The 21,978-nt window shown below is 39.6% G+C and overlaps 2 protein-coding genes across 2 annotated transcripts; both read left to right on the forward strand.

Annotated features, from left to right (window-relative positions):
• Window positions 1-8,479: 8,479 nt before the first annotated feature.
• Window positions 8,480-12,561, forward strand: LOC127935112 (uncharacterized). Its single transcript, XM_052532719.1, has 4 exons — window positions 8,480-8,706; window positions 8,790-8,845; window positions 10,832-10,888; window positions 11,282-12,561. The coding sequence occupies exons 1-4, from the start codon at window positions 8,704-8,706 to the stop codon at window positions 12,498-12,500; spliced, it is 1,335 nt and encodes a 444-aa protein (XP_052388679.1). The 5' UTR covers window positions 8,480-8,703; the 3' UTR covers window positions 12,501-12,561.
• Window positions 12,562-15,089: 2,528 nt separating this feature from the next.
• LOC127935128 (collagen alpha-1(XIV) chain-like) lies at window positions 15,090-16,691 on the forward strand. Its single transcript, XM_052532740.1, has 2 exons — window positions 15,090-16,143; window positions 16,221-16,691. Exons 1-2 carry the CDS (start codon window positions 15,849-15,851, stop codon window positions 16,433-16,435), a joined length of 510 nt encoding a protein of 169 aa, XP_052388700.1. The 5' UTR covers window positions 15,090-15,848; the 3' UTR covers window positions 16,436-16,691.
• Window positions 16,692-21,978: the final 5,287 nt, after the last annotated feature.

The following is a 21,978-nucleotide window of genomic DNA, read 5'->3' on the forward strand; positions in this document are numbered from 1 at the left end:
CAACATATTTGACTGATGATGATGATAACCAAACCAGTTTATTAACCTTCCTCAATAAGGTATTCAAAATTCAATGGAAAAATAACACTAATTAAACATAAGTTATGATCCATAAATACAGTTTGAAATGACACTTTGACAGTGAAAACTTATTTAGATATTTAAGCTATTTTACTTATTTAGGCTATATTTATACTTTAAAAACTACATATTAGTACCTTAACCTGTTAACTGTCACCCCGTCCCCTCTGTGGGACGCCTATATTTACTTCACTATATTACAATCAAATCTAATCTAATCTTGACAAACTATATATCATTGGAAAGGTCTTTTGTTAAAAATTATGTAGAAAAAGTAATCGATTAATTTATGACAAGAGTGCACCCTCAAAAATGCAGGGAGAGGAAGAGAAGATATAAATCATGATTTGCAAGATTAACCACAATCTGATGTGATCCGACCACCTCAGAGAAAACCAGTGTTGAGCTGCTGCAAGAGCTTCTGAAGCACAGCAGCTGTGGTCAAAGAGTTCTCGTGTGTTCTGATTGGTGGATAATGATGATGAGTGAATCATCTGAGTCAGTTCGAGAGTTCAGAGCCTGAATCATTTGAGTCAGTTTGAGAGTTCGGAGCGTTAATCATTTGAATCAGTTTGGGAGTTCGGAGTGGGTTCGCGAATCATTTGAGTCAGTTCGAGAGTTCAGAGCATAAATCATTTGAGTCAGTTTGGGAGTTCAAAGCGGGTTCGCGAATCATTTGAGTCAGTTTGGGAATCGCGGATCATTTGAGTCAGTTTGGGAGTTCAAAGTGGGTTCGCGAATCATTTGAGTCTGTTCAAGAGTTCGGAGCGAGTTGGCGAATCATCTGAGTCAGTTTGGGAGTTCGGAGCGGGATTGCGAATCATTTGAGTCAGTTCAGGAGTTCAGAGTGGGATCTCGAATCATTTGAGTCATTTCGGGAGTTCGGAGTGGGTTCGCTAATCATTTGAGTCATGTGAATTATCACCAAATTTAAGATATGGGGGTTAGAAAATGTATATATTTATATAATTTTATGTAGTTAATCAATATCACACCAAGAGTACCATTTCAGTTTTTCTCCAAAAATCAGCATGATTAAAATGTAATATTATGTTACTACAAACAATAATTTAATTAAAAATACAAAATGTTGCAGAATAATGTAATATATGAATTAATAATAGCCTAAAGAACCTTTGTGCCAAAAGGGGATGGCGAATCATTTGAGTCAGTTCCGGAGTTCGGAGCGTGTTCACAAATAATTTGAGTCAGTTCGGGAGTTCGGAGTGGGTTTGCGAATCATTTGAGTCAGTTTGGGAGTTCAGAGCGTGATTCATTTGAGTCAGTTTGGGAATCGCGAATCATTTGAATCAGTTTGATAGTTAGGACCGGGGGGGGGGGGTTCGGCCAAGTTGGCGACTGTGTAAAATCCATGTGCTGAAGCTCTGCACTTATTTTATAGTTGACACATGTGGAAGGGAACATAATAATACTTTATTTGCTGATCTAAGTCCATATTTTTTAGTTCTTTCCATGATGGAAGAAGATAAGCCTGTCGAAAAAACCTCTGGATGCCGCCGCCTTCAAGGTGAATGACGCTGCAAATGCGAATTTTTCCAAAAAATCAAAAATGGTCGACAGAGTCAGTGGCGTCGGACAATCAGACGGTCTCCAATTTACACCTGATGGGAGTTTTGGAAGCGAGTAGAAAAAATGCAGTTGGAATTTCTGAATCGCATGCAGTCCTTCGAGGTAACAGTGAAAGACGATTCGAATTTATTAAATAGTGTGACTGAGGCGCTTGAGTTTATGATCCATCAAGTAGAAGAGGTAACATGCAAGGTGAGCTCATTACAGAGCAGGGTGGAATCACTCGAAAAGATGAACTGTGTGCTACTTGAAAAATGCGACGAACTGGATGCTTACAAATCTAAGAGTGACCGGTATTCAGGAGCAGCGAGGAGAAGATGTTAGAAAGAATTTAATCAACTTATTCAGTAAAGTTTCTCCTGGGATAGCAGACCAGCTCATCTACACGCTTGATGTGGCCCACAGACTGCACTCGATCTGAGGGAGCGCGCTCGAGCACCGCATCATTCTAAAGTTTCTTTCACGGAGCGTTCAAGATCAAATCTGGATGGATGCCAGAACCACTGCCGTCCTTAAAGTCTTAAAATCTGGATTTTTGAAGACTTGAAACAAAGCACCAACGACGCCAGGAACAAGCTTTGACCTCTTGTCGAACGAGTGAGAAAGGAAGGGAAGAGAGCAGGCTTCAGATAGCCAATTGTATCCAAAGACAAGTCCTCTAATTTCAATGGAATCTGTTCACAAATATCCCTCATGTGTTCTGGTGAACTGACGTCTTCACAGAGTCTCGTATCTCATGTCCCCCACCCAACTAAGCTACCAACACTGCTAGTCAAGAATACAGATTCGATTTCCGAAAGCCTGTGATTATAGTAAAAACTGTTGAAAAATCACTTTAAGTTATGACTACAAAGGTATATCTTAATTATAGTTTCAAATACTTACTGAAATTTTTCCAAAAGAGAGAGCAGTGGGAGATGGCGATCTGCAGGTATGAACCGACGGCCACCAACTGCAAAGCCCCAAAAATCAAAAACTTGCAGTTTATGCTCAGCCAACTTTTTGAAGCATTTTGGATTTTTTTTGTAGTTTTTTATTTTTTTATTTAATTATTTTATTTATTTATTTAAGCTAATTTGCTTTGTTTTGTTAACTTCAAAAGTAAAACTATTTTAAATATCTTCAGGTTCAGGATAGGTGAAGTAAAAGGTTCAAATAAACCCTATTTCAGGCTGTTAAGTATAATAAAAATACTGTCAAATGAACTTTTTTTGCTCTTTTTGACCACAGATGGTCAAGATGTTATAAAACATGACAAATAACAATTTCTGGGGTCAGAATTGTATTGAAAAATGTGGCCATTGGTCTCTGTGAGCTGTTTACATCAAAAGTTATGCCACTTTAAATCATATTTAGATTTTTTGTGTTTGGTGCAAAGGGTTAAAAATTAAGCATTTTGGAGATTATTTCAGCTTGGTACCCAATTTAATCTTAAAATGGACACTTGAATGATAAAGAAATAATATGTTGTGGGAAAAAAAAAATCACCCTATGCGCTTGAGAAAACGAAAAAATAGTTGATCCTCTACACATCTTTGGCCATTTTTTGCTATTTTTGTCCAGAAATAAGGTCAATATGCTGTCAAATGTCAAAAATAACCATTCCATTAAATTCCTGGGGTCAGAATTGTATGGGAAAATGTGTTCATTTGTCTCTGTATGTTGTTTACTTCTAATGTTATGCCACTTTCTATTTCACTTTTAGATTTTTCGGGTTCCGGTCGGGTGCAGCAAAGGGTTAAAAAAGAACCCTTTGGGACATTATTTCAGCTTGGCACCTGGCAGATTATGAAAATAGACACTTTAAGGATTTAAAAAAATCATGTGGCTTAAAAAAAGTCGGGGGGTGCGCGTGGACCCCTATTTCCATCTAGACTAATATTAGGAAATCTGTAATAATGAACCAAACTAAACAAGGGGGACTGGATTTTGTAGATTTTAATACCTTAAAAAATACTTTTAAAATGAATTGGCTGAAGAATTTCCTTAAAAATCCCTGCTCACTTTGGAATATTATCCCTTATTATATTTTCTCTAAAGTTGGTGTCCTGAATTTCCTTTTACTTTGTAATTATAATATTTTAGAAATCCCTGTCAAACTTTCTAATTTCCATAAGTAGATGCTCTTGGCCTGGTCCTTAATATACAAACACAACTTTTCTCCGCACAGATATTATTTATGGAAGAATAAAGATATTCTTTACAAGAATAAATCACTTTTCTTTGACAGCTGGTTTGAAAACAATCTTCTTTTAGTTGGACAGCTTTTTAATTCCCCAGGCAGACTTTACAATGACTCAGATTTCTTACAGAAATATAATATCCCTGTATCTGCGTATGAATAAGCTGTTGTTTTCAATGCCGTTCCCTCTGGTGTGTCTTTTCTGTTGCAAGGTATTACATTTCCATGGCCATGTACTTACTCTCTAAATTTAACTGACACAATGATCGGAAATAATTGCTTTTCTGCAGATCAACAAAAAAATAACTATAAAACTACAAAAACTATATATATAAAACTATATAAAAAACTATATATAAACTAAAACTATATATATATATATATATATATATATATATATATATATATATATATATATATTTTTTTTTTTTTTTTTTTTTTTAAGTGTACTGCATTAATGTTTTAATGTTTGTATTGCTTAATAAAAAATAAAAAAAGTTCGCAGTGGGTTCGCGAATCATTTGAATCAGTTCGGGGATCGCGAATCATTTGAATCAGTTCGGGAGTTCGTAGCGGGTTCGCGAATCATTTGAGTCAGTTCGGGGATCGCGAATCATTTGAATCAGTTCGGGAGTTCGTAACGGGTTCGCGAATCATTTGAGTAAGTTTGGGGATCGCGAATCATTTGAATCAGTTCGGGAGTTCGTAACGGGTTCGCGAATCATTTGAGTAAGTTTGGGGATCGCGAATCATTTGAATCAGTTCGGGAGTTCGTAACGGGTTCGCGAATCATTTGAATCAGTTCGGGAGTTCGTAACGGGTTCGCGAATCATTTGAGTCAGTTCGGGGATCGCGAATCATTTGAATCAGTTCGGGAGTTCGTAACGGGTTCGCGAATCATTTGAGTCAGTTTGGGGATCGCAAATCATTTGAATCAGTTCGGGAGTTCGTAACGGGTTCGTGAATCATTTGAATCTGTTCGGGAGTTCGGAGCGTGAATCATTTTAATCTTCCAATTTATATATTTATATCAATTAATGTAGTTAATCAGTATCACACGAAGAGTGCCATTTCAGTTTCTCTCCAAAAATCAGCATGATTAAAATGTGATATTATGTTACTACAAACAATAATTTAATCACATATACAAAATGTTGCAGAATAATGTAATATATAAATGAATAATAGCCCAAAGAATGTGTGCCAAAAGGGTTCTTTCTTGTCATTATAGAACCTTTTTAGCATAAAGGTTCTTTGGAGTTGAGTAAAGAACCCTATTGTTGGAACCCCAATTAACCCTTATTGTGTGTTGAGTGTGTTGTCATAACGTTCAACTTGGATATTTAAAATGTTTCTTTTTTGAGAACCCAGGAGCACAATCTGCAGGAAGAGGAAGAGTAGATATAAGTCATGATCTGCAAGATTAAGCACAATCTGATGTGATCCCACCACCTCAGAGAAAACCAGTGTTGAGCTGCTGCAAGAGCTTTTGAACCCTTTCTTCTAAGAGTGTATATATGAGTATGTGAAGAAGAATAAGAGTATGATCAAACCTATATACATTTTTACAAAATACAATCCCTGTTTGAGTATAAAAGGGAATTGGGATCCTTGTATGATTGAGTTAGCTCGTTTCTCTGTAAAAATTTATAATGAATATTGTATAGATGTCAACAACTAATTTTAAGGACAATTAAGGTGTGTCAGGGAAAATAGTTAAAGAGCTAAAGGATATGAGTAGTTATAAAGATCATTTGATTAAAAAAGTGTACTGGAGTTAAAGAAACGGTTAACAAAAAACTTCGAAGATCAACATTTCCAATGCAGTTTTTTCAGGGAAATACAAGAATAAGCACCAGTAAAACCATGAAATGTTGTATTGCAGAGGAAATGCATGAATGTAACTTGATGTGGGAAGATGTGAGCAACATTTTAGATGTTATTTCGATTAACTTTCATAGTAAACCAAGGACATTACATCAATTCAAGAGCTATGGAGAATGACAGGCAAACAAATTAAAAGTACAGCTGAAAAACCTGAATGTCAGTGAAGAAGTTGCTGAAAAAGTGTCTGTCCTCTCCTCGTTTCTTGTTCAGTAAATCTGTGAATGATGTGGAAGAGTTTTTAAAGTTCTGTAAACAATTTTATCAGTTAGAAAAATCTAGTATCTTTTAATTGCAAGCAACTTGCCGTAACTTTCCTTATGTGGGAAATAACTATTCTTTACTGGACCGCCCTCAGATGATTCCAAATTTTATTTACAACATTCCGTTACACATTCCAGATTTAAAGAGGGCTGGGATGTGTAACAATATCATCTCCATTCCACATTGTCTACGAGGACGCTATAAATGTGGACCATTTGTAACAGCTGCTTCTAAATTTTGTAACACTAAACTTCTGAAACTTTTTAAACCTAGGATAATTTTTTAACTTTAAAATCTAATTTTTTTACCCTTTTTTAATAACTTTAAATTGGCAACCATATCACCTTGAACATTTTTTTTTTATATATATATAAGTGTTATTATTATTAGGGTTTCGAGTGTAAAGCACCAAAATCCTATTATAATAATAAAGTTGTTTGTAAAAATAAAGCACCAAACCCCTATTATAATAAATAAAGTATGTGTGTGTGTGTATATATATATATATATATATATATATATATATATATTTTTTTTTTTAGATATATAGCTCCAAACCCCTGTAAATTGTATTGAGTCTAGGAAAGCTTGTGTTGTTGTTTTGTTTGTTTTTTCCATGGACAGTTAATATTCCTAATTTCTGTAAGCAACTGATCTTCAGAAATCATTCTAATATGCTGATTTGCTGCTCAAGAAACCTTTCTGATTATCATGATTATGTTGAAAACAGTGGGGTTTCTCTGAAGAACAGCATGTCTGGATGATAGAATAGTTCACATTTAGAGACGATGTAAAACATACAACATTTGAGATTTGCTACAGTATATATGTCTTGATATGCGTGTACACTGATGTTGTATGTGTATAATAGTTGTAAATTCAAGTCACTATTCCATTTTTTTTCTGAATTTGAGGATTACAAATATGGTTTTGGTTCCAGTCTAAATAAAACTGATGTTGTGGCAAACCTAATTAATATTAGCTAATGTGTATCCCTGCCACAATTAAACATGGGGTTTAATTTCACCCACTTTTATGCAAACGTGACCTCTTGAGCAACACAAGCACACAAATACATTTGGATCACATTCCATAGGTTTGTGTTCAAAAGAAAATAAATCTTTGTTTTGAAATCAATCACATATCGTTAAAATCATTAGAGAAACTCTTGAATTTGCATTCTTCAGATATTCAGAGTAGTGTGAAATATAGCTGGGTTACTGCGTATGAGTGTAAGTGTTGTTCTGAAGATGAAGGAAAGCTTGATTCCTGTGATACTAGCTCTGTGTCTTTGATTGATTTATTCAGATCTGCCATCAGAGGGCATTGATGAGCTAACCTGCAACGCGGAGGAAATCAGCCAAAGAAGACTCACATTCACTGGTGTGATGAGTTTCTGTTTCCTATAAAGTGCCGTCTTGATGAAGAGAAAGAATCTGGTTTGTTCAGTAATGAGGAAACACAAACTCATCAGTGTTGGTGTGTGATGGGTTTGACTCTGCACTTTCTCTCGAGTGTCTCTATAGCATTACTCTGGAATCTCTGGAATAATCACTTCAGTACCTTAAATCAGGCATCAGACAACAGTGTGATACGAATACATGAACTGTATGTTCTTGTCCTTATAACGCAACAATCAGTCTGCAGTTTGTGTGTAAGAACTGAGCAGTTTCTGAACGATCAGACGTTCAGCGGTGAAGAAAAGAAAATCTCTCTCTCATCATTAGTGATATATGTTCAGAGGAACAGCAGTGTCACGCAAGAGTTTCATTTTACAGTAAACAGAAACACACATCATACCTGCAGCATCTTGAGGAACACACACAGATAAACCGCTTCAGATTTACTGATAACGTTAGGAAATGATTCAAGAAAGGTGTTGTAAATGCATGCCACAATATATGCAGTTTCCAGGTAATGTTCTTTGTCTTGGTTTCCAGGTCAAATATCCAAACATCCTTAAATCAAGATTTATTGACTAGAGAAGCAAAAAAAAAAAAGTAATGAAGTGATGCTTAAAACTAGAAGAAAATGCTATTGTTATAATGCTATTTGTATATATTTATACATTTAGCATCCTCAGATTTGTACCTCGAGATGTGGCTTTAACACCATCGTGATTCTCAACTAGAACAGCGCTGTTTATTATGGTATAAATATTTTAGACCTGGTTGAGCTGTTTTTCTTTGACTAACATCAGGACACGTGTATGAGTTAAGTTTCACTTCATAGGAAACAGAGACAATCAGTATATCTGTGGCCTCCTTAGAAACACAACACAAATGTGGAAATGTGGTGACATGGCTTTGCATTAGCGGTGAAATCGGACACCTCAGGATGTGGTTTTATGATTCTGGCTCTGGGTGTTGTTCTGTACCTGAAGGCACATGTTAATCAATAAGACCAGCTTTGTTATGAGTCATGATCTGTTATCCTCGTCATCTTAAGGGTTGGTCTAACCAGAGTATAAATGAGCAATCATTTACCAGCTTTTCACTCTTCATGATCCTTCAGACATACTTCATTAAGAAAAGCAGCTTCTCTTTAAAAAATATCAAAAGGGTCCTGGGGCAGGAGTTGATTTGACGGACAGGTCTATTGGTCTGAGAGTAACTGTAGGCCGGCATACAGATCTCTGCACCGTAGAGAAAGCACTGTAGTGTCTTGTTGGCTTCTGCCCCAGGAACTACTGAAAAAACACCATGGTGAGTAATTCTACTCTGAGTGAGTTAAAGTTTGATTGCGGTGTTTGTGGGTTTCTGCTCATGTCTCATTGTTCTGATTATAGAGTTCTTCACCTGGAGACTCTAGTCTTATTCTACAAAACACTAATCAGATGTATATGTAAGTATATGTAAAGTGATGTACATGTTCACGGCTTTATCACGTGCTTGCTCAAATTATGTTTTGAAGCAGTGACTCTTAACATGTTTTATGAAAGTGACCGGGGAAATCTAATGCAGCAAAATTATGTATAGTTTTACTGGATCAGGAAAATAAAAGATGAGTTACTTCATTATCAGGAGAAATATTAAATATGGACTGCAGATAAATAGCATAATTAAAACTAGAAGTTTTTTAAGTTGGCTTGAGAAAGCCTGACCAGAAAGTTTGAAGAAGTTTAAAGAAGTTTAAAGTTAGATTGATAGATGAAAAAAAGATATATTATTTAGAAAGAATGATAGATAGATGAGTTCAAAAGAAAGAATGATAGATTAGTTTGAAAGAAAGAATGATAGATTAGTTAGAAATAAATATAGATTACTTCGAAAGAGAATTATTAGCATGTTGCTAGCATGTTTCTAGTATAATTAACATGTTGCTAGTATATCGCTGGTATGTTTCTAGCATAATTAGCATGTTGCTAGCATGATAAGCATGTCACTGGCATTTTGATAACATGATTAGCATACCACTAGCATGTTTCTAGCATGATTAGATTAGAATTTTTGGCTTGTGCACTACTGGGCCACCGTAGTCTTGGCTCAATTTGAGCACTCTGCAATGTAAGTCTATAGTTTTTTATAATGATTTTTAAAATATATTTTTAAGAAAACTGAAAGTCAAAACAGTCTGAAAATATATAGCACACCAAGTCAAAACAGTCTGAAAGTCTGACCCGAGTTTGGAGTTTGTAGAGTTAAAGCTCTAGGAGGAGTTAGAGTTGCACAATTTTGGGTAAGAAGAAGAAGAAGAAGAAGTTTAAATAGGATTTCAGTAAGTTGGCTTTCTCAAGCCAACTTAATAATTGTTTTTACAGGTGTATACTTTAAGAACATATTGTATGATTATTGTATTAAAGCTGCAGTAATGAACTTTTGACGCTCTAGCGGTTAATAAACAGAACTGCTTGCGGAAGAACATCGTAGCCGGAACTACTTCTCTCTGTTTATGTCTATGAAGAATCACAAAGGTACTGGGTTCCTCCGCCGCGGTACCCCCGAAGCAATCTAAAATAGTCCGAATATAAACACTTATTATAGGTGTACCCTAGTGATTCAGGACAAGCTAAAAACACGGTTTGGAAAATGGATTCATGGTGTACTCGCTTATTATATACATTTCTCTACATTTTTAACACAAACAAAGTTACGGACCGCAGCTCTGATTGGTTGTTTCTTACCGGGAGCGATGGAGTTTCTGCAAATGGCAATAGGACACTGGGAGGAGCCAGAGGAGCTTGATTTTTACACAGATTATCTGTCTCATATTCTACTGTCAGGACATAATGACAGGTTTAACAAATATGTAAAAAATATATTTTTACAAAAGTTACCTACTGCAGCTTTAATGTGACAAATAGTGAGTGTTCATGGATGTTTAGAAATACTAAATATAAATTTTATATAAATAATAAATCAAATCTTACTATATATTAGAAGTTGTTAGAAATGCTAAACTGATTTATTCTGAATCGTCTTTTATTTATCTGATATGATTCAGATTGAGTTCAAATTGAAGACGTCAGTAGTATTTCTACAGTGATTTCTACAGTAGAGATTGAGTCAAAGCAGCTTTACAGTGTTGAAAAGTGTCAATAATTCAAACTATATTACATTCTGCTGTAAAGCAGTCAATATTCAGCTAAAAGCAGATCCTCGCTGATTCAGTTCAGTTTAATAACTGTGTGAAGTTCAATTCAGATCATCAGGTCTTCAAAATAATATCAATATAATGCTTTAGTGTTATACTGAAGATAATGTGATTAAAACAAAGATTCAGAGATATATTAAAATGTAAATTAGCAAAAAAAGTCAATTTTAAATTACGAATATAAAAAAAAATTATGAATATTACTTGTAAAATAAACTTTTCCTTTATTATTTCCAGAAAGAATTCCAGAGATCCTCCTAATTTTCGCACCTACCAAGTACTTAAACGGAAAAGGTATGTTCACATATAGACAGATTGTGTAAGCGTGTGAAAGTGTTAATTATTTATTTATTAAATTGTCATCATTTACCTCCACTTGTTCCCAACCTGTACAAGTTTATTTCTTCTGCTGAACACAAAAGAAGATAATCTGAAAAATGTTGGGATGACCATTGACCGTAGTATTTGTTTTCTACTGTAGAAGTCAATGGTGAACATTTTTTTAAAATATCATCTGTTCAACATATATAATACAGTAATATATAATGTTAAAATACAAGGAAATTATTGAAAGAATGATTAAGTACAACATCTCTCTCTCTCCCTCTCTCTGTGTGTGTGTGTGTGTGTATCTATATATATTGCCATTTTGTTATTTTGTACATTATTATTATTTTTTTTTAATAGGTCTCTTTCAAGATCTGAATCGTGTGAGGAGACAGATGAAGATTTTATTCTGAAAATTACTGATTCTGGAATATTTTATAAAGACTACTCTAATAAAATAAAATCCTGGAAATATTTAATTCATAGAACCAATTATAATTACCAAGATTTTAAGAAATACAAATATATCAGTCTCAAAAAAGAAAAAAATGCAATTTTTAATCGTTTTATTAATGATCTTGGTAAAGAAACTAAGAAAATGTTGAAATTGAGAAAACAGCTTGCTTTTATATGTTTTCGAAAAAAAGATAGATCATTTGACATGAATGATGGGAAGGTTTATAAGAAATCTGATTTAGGAAAAGATGAGCATACTGAAGATAAAACGTTTGACCTACTGCTAGACATTTATCATAAGGATGAGTGTTGTTATTCAGAAATATATATATTTACTACGAATAGCCCATGTTTGGCACGACCCAACCATTTGCCCTGCATGATTCAGGCTGTTTATATAGCAATCATTTTATATAAAAAGCATGGCATAAAAACAACTATTGCGTATCTTGAACCCTGGGGTTTCAGTGGTTCGTATGAAAACCTTTTGCCTGAATGCTCTATTAAAGATTGCATTTATCATTTTGAGTCCCAGAAGCTGGGAAGCAAAGATATAATTCATAACTCACCCCAAACACCAACTAAAACAATAGAAATTGACATGGCATTAATAAACCCAATTTACAAACAAATTATTTCAGAAATAGAAAATCAGACATTTCCCATGGAAGATAGTAATAAAACTAAGTCCAAAAGACCACGACCAAATCTTGACCTTACCCAGTTTTGTTTAAAAATATCAGAACCTAAAAAAAGAGAAACTTTTATAAAAAAATTAAATGAAGTAAAATCTGATTTATTTAAAAAAGAAGATTTAGCCAAAACTTTTGGTGATTTCATAAGCCATGGTTTGGAAACGTTTAATAAAAGCATGAAAAAGATATACGATCTTTTAATTGAAATTGACTATGCAAATATTTACGAAGAAATCCAGGAATATCTGAAAAGTCTTTTCTTTCCTTGGTGGGCTGGAAAAGTGGAAGATGCATCCAGCAAGTTCTTAAAAAAGCAAACCAGTTACTTTCTACAAGAAAGTGCTTTTCTTCATTCCCTCATAGACATAAAAGATACAGAACATTTTCTCGATATTGGTTATGCGATTCTAGAAAATTTGAATATTTAGAATAAAATTTGAATATTTTGTAATTGTACACATTATAAAAAATATTCTAATTTGTCTCCTCCATTGTTGTTGAGTAGTATTTTCATCATTTTTGATATCTTGTGTGTGAAAATGAGTATTCATGAAAATGTTTTGTCAGACAATAGAATTTTATTTTATTTATAAAATGCAAATTTTCTGGGTTTTACTTTCCCAGCTTGCTCAGAGGCTTGATATTGCTCATCCACCATTAGACGATCAGTGCTGCCGTGATTTATTTATTTTAATGCATCATCTCCAGATTGATTAGTCACATGACATTTCATCAGGTGGGTTTGGCTCAGTAAAGCTTGAGCTAAACTAAGAGCTCATATCCTGCACCAAAAGAACATTGGCTTGTCCTCCAGAAATGTTGCATTTCAAAAAGTATGACTAAGGAACATGCAACGTGCATATGTATACAGTATGTACAGTACACTGAATTGTGCCTATATATGCATGTGATAAATGTAAAATATGTAATCTCAAACTTTACAAAAAAAGCACTTACAGTTTTTTTTACAATCGCTATGACAGGTTTTACAATACATTTAACAAGTTTCCTAAACTCTTAACACACCAACACACCTAAAACACACAATTGGCAAAACTCAATAAAGCCACTTAAAATGAAAATCAGTGAAACAATGAGGAGAATTCCCTTAAGTGCATATGAAATGTTCTTTGAAATGCACATAAGTCTTTGATATTTCCATGCTCCATATTACTTAATTGTAATGTATGTTTACATGTGGTGTTATAACTTCTTTCCACATTTTTCCAGTTGCTTTTATGTTGTTCTTATTTGAATGCAGACATGCACAATTAGCTTGTGTCACAAATCAAAGTAATTACACTAGTAAGAATATAACTGCAAGCAGCAATTAAGTGGCCATGCACGACAGGCAAAATAATGTGCAAACAAGGCAGCAAGCTTCAGACCAACTGCAAAAATGAGTAATTAAAGATATTTTAAGAAGATTTTAGTCCAAATGGCTACAAAAGTCATGAATACAATTACTTGATTTGGTTTAATGGTTCATCACTTCTGACCAATAGGTGGCGCTGTTACCAAACTGATGTGGTGTGGTGAGTGTTGAGGTTTGGTGACAGGATGTGAAAGCGTTTCAGAGCTACAGCCTCAGATTCGGTTTGACTCAGTGCCATCACATTCGTCTAGTCTCGTCTGTCCACACTGAATCCATAACTTTTCCCTGGCATGGCCTAAAGATTATGAGAGTCAAATTTGAGGAAAATCAGACCAGCCATCTAGGTTGAGTTTGGAAAAGTATGTTTTCTAGATAATTTAAAATTGCAACAACAACAAAAAACAGACAGATATTCTCCTTTGTTGTTTGGTTTCTAATAATAAGAAAGAGCAACCTCACTTCCTGCAGTGGCCATGATTTCCTGCAACAGGAAGAAGGCTCGTGTTCAGATTGATTTAACATTAATTGTAGGCATTTTGCTCTTCAGTTTATGAGCCAAATGTTTTTCCAAATAATGTTTTTCACTCAAAAACTTAGCATGAGCTTAGATCAATGAGGCCTACGATCCATCAGATCCAAAAACAAACACAAAACGACATCATTTATTCCTCTATAATACCAAAAATCTATTATAATCCTAGACCTTACATATAAAAACTGGCAGAATCTCATGACCATGTTCATTTTCAATTTGGTTTCTTCTTGTAGTAAGTATAGCAAGTTTTGCTTGACCCACTAAGAAGTGAATTAACTGCCCATTTTATCTTTTGCTTCTAGCTATAACCAGCAGCCAGAATACATTTACAAACAACTCTACTCTACAACAGATCAAATAAAGGCGTTAATCTTTTACATTCCATATAACAATTAAATAAAGTCTCTCTACATCCACAAAAATACACTTATGTAAAAAATTACCAAATGATTAACTTGTCCCAATACTTCCTTCAGCCTGCTGGCCAAGGCCTTAGATAAAATCTTTGTATCAATACATAACAAACTTACTGGACGCCAGTTCTTGATTTACTGTAAATTACCTTTCTTAGGAAGCAATGTTATAAGTGCTCTTCTACAACTCAAAGGCAAGAAGTCTTCTGTCAGACCAAAGCTCAGACCAAAATTCCTTATAAAATTCCAGAAGGAGTTCATCAACACCTGGATACTTCCCACTCTCCATACTTTTGAGGGCATTCGGAAGTTCCTGATTAGACAAAGGTCTTTCAAGCTGTGCAATTTTACAGTATCTAAAAAATTACTTTTTCTGTGCCATTTGAAGGAGCATAAACATTTATAAAAACCATCTTATATTTTTCAAATTCAGCCTGTATTATTATAAATCTTCCAGCTTTTACCTCTTCCACCTAATATGATATAGGTAAAAAGCTTTCTGAAAATAAAACAGACCCACCACTTCTATTAGAACTCATCATTGTTCCAGTCAATAGCATTGATGTGATCACTATGAGTTTATTTACATACAATACATTTTCTGTGTAATTAGTTCAGACAACAGTATTTCTGTATATCTCTTGCACCATTTATATTGAGTGACCCCACCCTTACTGCATCCATTAATAAAAGAAGAAGAACAGAAAACATCCCTTAAAAGAAAGGAAACAAACAAATCATATTGTTTCAAACCCATTTTCTGTTTGTAGTTCTCATCTCAGTTTAGCAACAAACTAACAAACTGCAAATTGATCAGTTCCTTCACCCCTCATTAATGTTCCCACTATATCAATAAACAAATCCATGACTTGTACTCTTTTCATGTTCTTAGTCTTTTGCAAAAAGGTCCTGATTTTTGCAAATGAATAATCACTCCTCTGTTGTTCACGGTTTCTATTGTCAGTCACTTCACTATCAGAATCATCTATTGTACTCTGTTCACTCTCATCACATTTATCATTGCTGATTCTAGCTCTTTCCATGTTTAACTGTGGCCTTTCCTTTTAATAGAAGGAGTTCCTCTTCATTCTCTACTTCACTGCCTATTCTTTCTCCTTCTAGAACAGTCTCTACAGCCTCAACCACATTACTGGAATTAGCACATATATCTTCTCCTCCCCTCTCTTCTATCTCTTCTATCTCTGTATCCTTCAGCTGTTCAACCCCCTGGTCTGTTGATTCTTCACCATTTCTCACATTATCTTGTAGCTGCTTCCCCACAGTTACACCACCACCATCCACAACGGTCACATCATCAGTCCTCTCTAGACAGACACTTCTCACATGCCCCTCCTGTCCACATTCAAAACACCTCATTGTTTCAGATGATGCAAAGACAATATAGTCATATCCATCCATCTTAAATCATCCATCCACTGAATTATGTGATCTAATGATAAATGGCCTCTACCAGCGCTGTCTCTGTGTGTCATCACATATTTTATCAAAATGTATAATCTGGACTTGTGCACATGTAAGCAGCACTCTAATTCGTCTGTTCATACACGTGTGTGTTTTCCCAGGACTTGCTCTGACATATATTCTGGAGAACAGCTTCAAAGCTGAATCTGGATCCAGACCTGATGTTCCTAAGATTGGGATTCTGATCACAGATGGGAAATCACAGGACGATGTTGTTTCTCCTGCTCAGAGACTCAGAGACACTGGGATCGAGCTGTTTGCTATCGGTACCAGAACAAGACCAGCTCTGACTCAGATACGGGTTTGTAAGTAAATACGGTTTTCTGACTGTGTGAATCTGCAGGAGTGAAGAACGCTGATGAGAACGAGCTGAGAGCCATCGCCTCCACTCCAGAGGAAACACACGTGTATAACGCGGCTGATTTCAGCGTGATGAGCTCCATCGTGGAGGGACTGACCAGGAGCGTCTGCGAGCGTGTCTCTGAACTCAGCAGAGAGATGAATATGCCATCTACTGTTTATAATTATTTAGACACAGACACCAATACTGAGCCATAAACATTTTTTAAAACATATGAAATAAGCAACTGTTTTTAAATTCAGCAATTTAATAGGAAAACAGAAATACAGCAAACTACAGAAAAACATGGATTAGTCTAGATAAAAGAGAGTGAACAATATAAAAAAGAGAGTGAACAATATAAAAAAAGAGAGTGAACAATATAAAAAAGAGAGTGAACAATATAAAAAAGAGAGTGAACAGTATAAAAAAGAGAGTGAACAGTATAAAAAAAGAGAGTGAACAATATAAAAAGAGAGTGAACAATATAAAAAAGAGAGTGAACAATATAAAAAAAGAGAGTGAACAATATAAAAAAGAGAGTGAACAGTATAAAAAAGAGTGAACAATATAAAAAAAGAGTGAACAATATAAAAAGAGAGTGAACAATATAAAAAAGAGAGTGAACAGTATAAAAAAGAGTGAACAATATAAAAAAAGAGAGTGAACAATATAAAAAAGAGAGTGAACAGTATAAAAAAGAGTGAACAATATAAAAAAAGAGTGAACAATATAAAAAAGAGAGTGAACAATATAAAAAAAGAGGGTGAACAATATAAAAAAGAGAGTGAACAATATAAAAAAGAGAGTGAACAATATAAAAAAGAGAGTGAACAATATATAAAAAAAGAGGGTGAACAATATAAAAAAGAGAGTGAACAATATAAAAAAGAGAGTGAACAATATAAAAAAGAGAGTGAACAGTATAAAAAAAGAGAGTGAACAATATAAAAAAGAGAGTGAACAATATAAACTACTGGTTTCGTCTGGTCAGAGGAGAACTGACCCCCAACTGAGCCTGGTTTCTCCCAAGGTTTTTTTCTCCATTCTGTCACCGATGGAGTTTCGGTTCCTTGCCGCTGTCGCCTCTGGCTTGCTTAGTTGGGGTCACTTCATCTACAGCGATATCATTGACTTGATTGCAAATAAATGCACAGACACTATTTAAACTGAACAGAGATGACATAACTGAATTCAATGATGAACTGCCTTTAACTATCATTTTGCATTATTAAGACACTGTTTTCCTAATGAATGTTGTTCAATTGCTTTTACGCAATGTATTTTGTTTAAAGCGCTATATAAATAAAGGTGATTGATTGATTGATAAAAAAAGAGAGTGAACAATATAAAAAAAAGAGAGTGAACCATATAAAAAAAGAGAGTGAACACTATAAAAAAAGAGAGTGAACAGTATAAAAAAGAGAGTGAACAATATAAAAAAGAGAGTGAACAATATAAAAAAGAGAGTGAACAGTATAAAAAAAGTGTCACGATTGGTATTGGGAAAACACAAAGAGAGGGTAGATCCAAATGCAGGTAAGGGTTTTATTTAAACAGAGGGGTAAATACAAAATAAACAGTCATGAGAGACAAATCAAACAAAAAGGGAACCGGATGAAACGGGGAACTCGGAAGAACGGGAAGGTAGAGGAAGTCTGGTGGAACGAGAGAATGAGACACATAGGGTAAGGCAAAGCAAGACTGATGGACCTGAAACACAATGACGTCAAACAAGGACTCCGTAACATAGACTAAGACAGACTGGGTATTTATACACAGAAGGATAATTGGGAAACAGGAGACAGGTGGGGTGAACAATCAAACACGTAACAAGGAGGAAGGTGACCATAAAAGGGAACAGGAAGTGATCTGGGACAGACACCGTGAGAAGGAGGACATCTAGTGGAACCCCGGGGAACAACAACCCAGACACTGTGACAGTACCCCCCCTCTACGGAGCGGCTACCAGACGCTTAAAGACAAAACATGACACAGAGACCAGGAGGGAGGCGGACAGGTGGAGGCTCAGGGGGAGGGACGGAGGGCCAGAAAAGGAACACAAGGGGAACAAACACCAGAAATGATACATAAAACCGGGAGACCAGGAGGGAGGAGGACCGGAGGAGGTACAGGGGGAGGGACGGAGGGCCAGACTAAACTAAAAGGAACAGACAGAAACAGAACTCAAAAAACACAAAACATAAGTCCATGAAGGACATGTTGAGGCGTCCACTAGGACGGAGCAGATGACCACCACAGCCGTGTGGTCAAGGCCAGAGCCCTCCAGGGCGGAGCGGAAGACCACCATGGCCTTGTGGTCAAAGTCAAAGCCCTCCAGGGCGGAGCGGAAGACCACCACGTCTCTGTGGTCGAGGCCGGAGTCCACCAGGGCGGAGCAGAAGACCACCACGTCCTCATGGTCATCACCAGAGTCCCCCAGGGTGGAGCGGACGACCACCACGTCCTCGTGGTCACCGCCAGAGTCCCCCAGGGCGGAGCGGATGACCACCACGTCCTCGTGGTCACCGCCAGAGTCTCCCAGGGCGGAGCCGAAGACCACCACGGCCTTGTGGTCACCGCCTCGGGAACTGTAACGGACACCGCATCGGGAACTGCATCGGGCACCGCCTCGGGAACTGCATCGGGCACCGCCTCGGGAACTGCATCGGGCACCGCCTCGGGAACCGCCTCGGGAACTGCATCGGGCACCGCCTCGGGAACAGCATCGGGCACCGCCTCGGGAACCGCATCGGGCACCGCCTCGGGAACTGCATCGGGCACCGCCTCGGGAACTGCCTCGGGAGCCGCCTCGGGAACAACATCGGGCACCGCCTCGGGAACAGCCTCGGGCACCGCCTCCGGAACCGCATCGGGCACCGCCTCGGGAACTGCATCGGGCACCGCCTCGGGAACTGCATCGGGCACCGCCTCGGGAACTGCATCGGGCACCGCCTCGGAGACAGCATCGGGCACCGCCTCGGGCTCCGCCTCGGAGACAGCATCGGGCACCGCCTCGGGCTCCGCCTCGGGAACTGCATCGGGCACCGCCTCGGGAACTGCATCGGGCACCGCCTCGGGAACTGCATCGGGCACCGCCTCGGGAACTGCATCGGGCACCGCATCGAGCTCCGCCTCGGGAACCGCATCAGGCACCGCCTCGGGAACTGCATCGGGCTCCGCCTCGGGAATTGCATCGGGCTCCGCCTCGGGAATTGCATCGGGCTCCGCCTCGGGAACAGCATCGGGCTCCGCCTCGGGAACAGCATCGGGCTCCGCCTCGGGAACAGCATCGGGCTCCGCCTCGGGAACAGCATCGGGCTCCGCCTCGGGAACAGCATCGGGCTCCGCCTCGGGAACAGCATCGGGCTCCGCCTCGGGAACTGCATCGGGCTCCGCCTCGGGAACTGCATCGGGCTCCGCCTCGGGAACTGCATCGGGCACCGCCTCGGGGACTGCATCGGGCACCGCCTCGGAGACTGCATCGGGCACCGCCTCGGAGACTGCATCGGGCACCGCCTCGGAGACAGCATCGGGCACCGCCTCGGAGACAGCATCGGGCACCGCCTCGGGCTCCGCCTCGGGAACTGCATCGGGCTCCGCCTCGGGAACTGCATCGGGCACCGCCTCGGGAACTGCATCGGGCACCGCCTCGGAGACAGCATCGGGCACCGCCTCGGGCTCCGCCTCGGGAACTGTATCGGGCTCCGCCTCGGAGACAGCATCGGGCACCGCCTCGGGCTCCGCCTCGGGAACTGCATCGGGCACCGCCTCGGGAACTGCATCGGGCACCGCCTCGGGAACTGCATCGGGAACTGCATCGAGCTCCGCCTCGGGAACTGCATCGGGCACCGCCTCGGGAACTGCATCGGGCACCGCCTCGGGAACTGCATCGGGCACCGCCTCGGGAACTGCATCGGGCTCCGCCTCGGGAACTGCATCGGGCTCCGCCTCGGGAATTGCATCGGGCTCCGCCTCGGGAATTGCATCGGGCTCCGCCTCGGGAACAGCATCGGGCTCCGCCTTGGGAACAGCATCGGGCTCCGCCTCGGGAACAGCATCGGGCTCCGCCTCGGGAACAGCATCGGGCTCCGCCTCGGGAACAGCATCGGGCTCCGCCTCGGGAACAGCATCGGGCTCCGCCTCGGGAACAGCATCGGGCTCCGCCTCGGGAATTGCATCGGGCTCTGCCTCGGGAACAGCATCGGGCTCCGCCTCGGGAACAGCATCGGGCACCGCCTCGGGAACTGCATCGGGCACCGCCTCGGGAACTGCATCGGGCTCCGCCTCGGGAACTGCATCGGGAACTGCATCGGGCTCCGCCTCGGGAACTGCATCGGGCACCGCCTCGGGAACTGCATCGGGCACCGCCTCGGGAACTGCATCGGGCACCGCCTCGGGAACTGCATCGGGCACCGCCTCGGGAACTGCATCGGGCTCCGCCTCGGGAACTGCATCGGGCACCGCCTCGGAAACAGCATCGGGCACCGCCTCGGAGACTGCATCGGGCACCGCCTCGGCCTCCGGAACATTAGCGGGCACCGCATCGGGAACGGCCTCGGCCATGGCCTCATGGACGGCAGCGGCCCGCTCGGGAACGTTCTCCGGGTCCTGAGGAACAGTAGCTGCCTGTCTCCTCCTCCGCCCTCTACGATGGGGAGTCGGTGGCGTTGAGTCGGCCATCTTGTGCTGTGGTGCTGGGCTGGCGGCCATCTTGGGCTGTGACGCTAGGTTGGCGGCCATCTTGGGCTGTGGGGCTGGGCTGGTGGCCATCTTGGGTTGTGGGGCTGGGTTGGCGGCCATCCTGTGCTGTGGGGTTGGGGTGGCGGCCATCTTGTGCTGTGGGGCTGAGCTGGCAGCCTTGTCTGGACACTCTGGTGTGGTTGTTGCATCCCACTGGGCACGATGGTGCAGGTAATTGGTAAACCCCCAAAAGTCCAGTATCTCTAACCCCTTCATCTCCCATTGAGGTAAAGGATCATCCAGGCAATTATTAAATAAATCCTTTAGTGCTGCATCATTGTAACCTAGCCCGACTGCCATAGTCCAAAACAATTGCGCCAGGCCACCCACCTCACTTCCCTCTTGATGAAGGGTGATTAAGTTCCGGAATCTCCCCCTCCGTTCCTCCATGGTGGCTGGGGAACCGATTCGAAATCCCACACCGCTGGATCTAGGCATGACGGAGTCCTTCTGTCACGATTGGTATTGGGAAAACACAAAGAGAGGGTAGATCCAAATGCAGGTAAGGGTTTTATTTAAACAGAGGGGTAAATACAAAATAAACAGTCATGAGAGACAAATCAAACAAAAAGGGAACCGGATGAAACGGGGAACTCGGAAGAACGGGAAGGTAGAGGAAGTCTGGTGGAACGAGAGAATGAGACACATAGGGTAAGGCAAAGCAAGACTGATGGACCTGAAACACAATGACGTCAAACAAGGACTCCGTAACATAGACTAAGACAGACTGGGTATTTATACACAGAAGGATAATTGGGAAACAGGAGACAGGTGGGGTGAACAATCAAACACGTAACAAGGAGGAAGGTGACCATAAAAGGGAACAGGAAGTGATCTGGGACAGACACCGTGAGAAGGAGGACATCTAGTGGAACCCCGGGGAACAACAACCCAGACACTGTGACAAAAAGAGAGTGAACAGTATAAAAAAGAGAGTGAACAATATAAAAAAGAGAGTGAACAATATAAAAAAGAGAGTGAACAGTATAAAAAAGAGAGTGAACAATATAAAAAAGAG

The sequence above is a fragment of the Carassius gibelio genome, chromosome A19, assembly GCF_023724105.1.
Source record: "Carassius gibelio isolate Cgi1373 ecotype wild population from Czech Republic chromosome A19, carGib1.2-hapl.c, whole genome shotgun sequence".
Lineage (NCBI taxonomy): Eukaryota > Metazoa > Chordata > Actinopteri > Cypriniformes > Cyprinidae > Carassius > Carassius gibelio.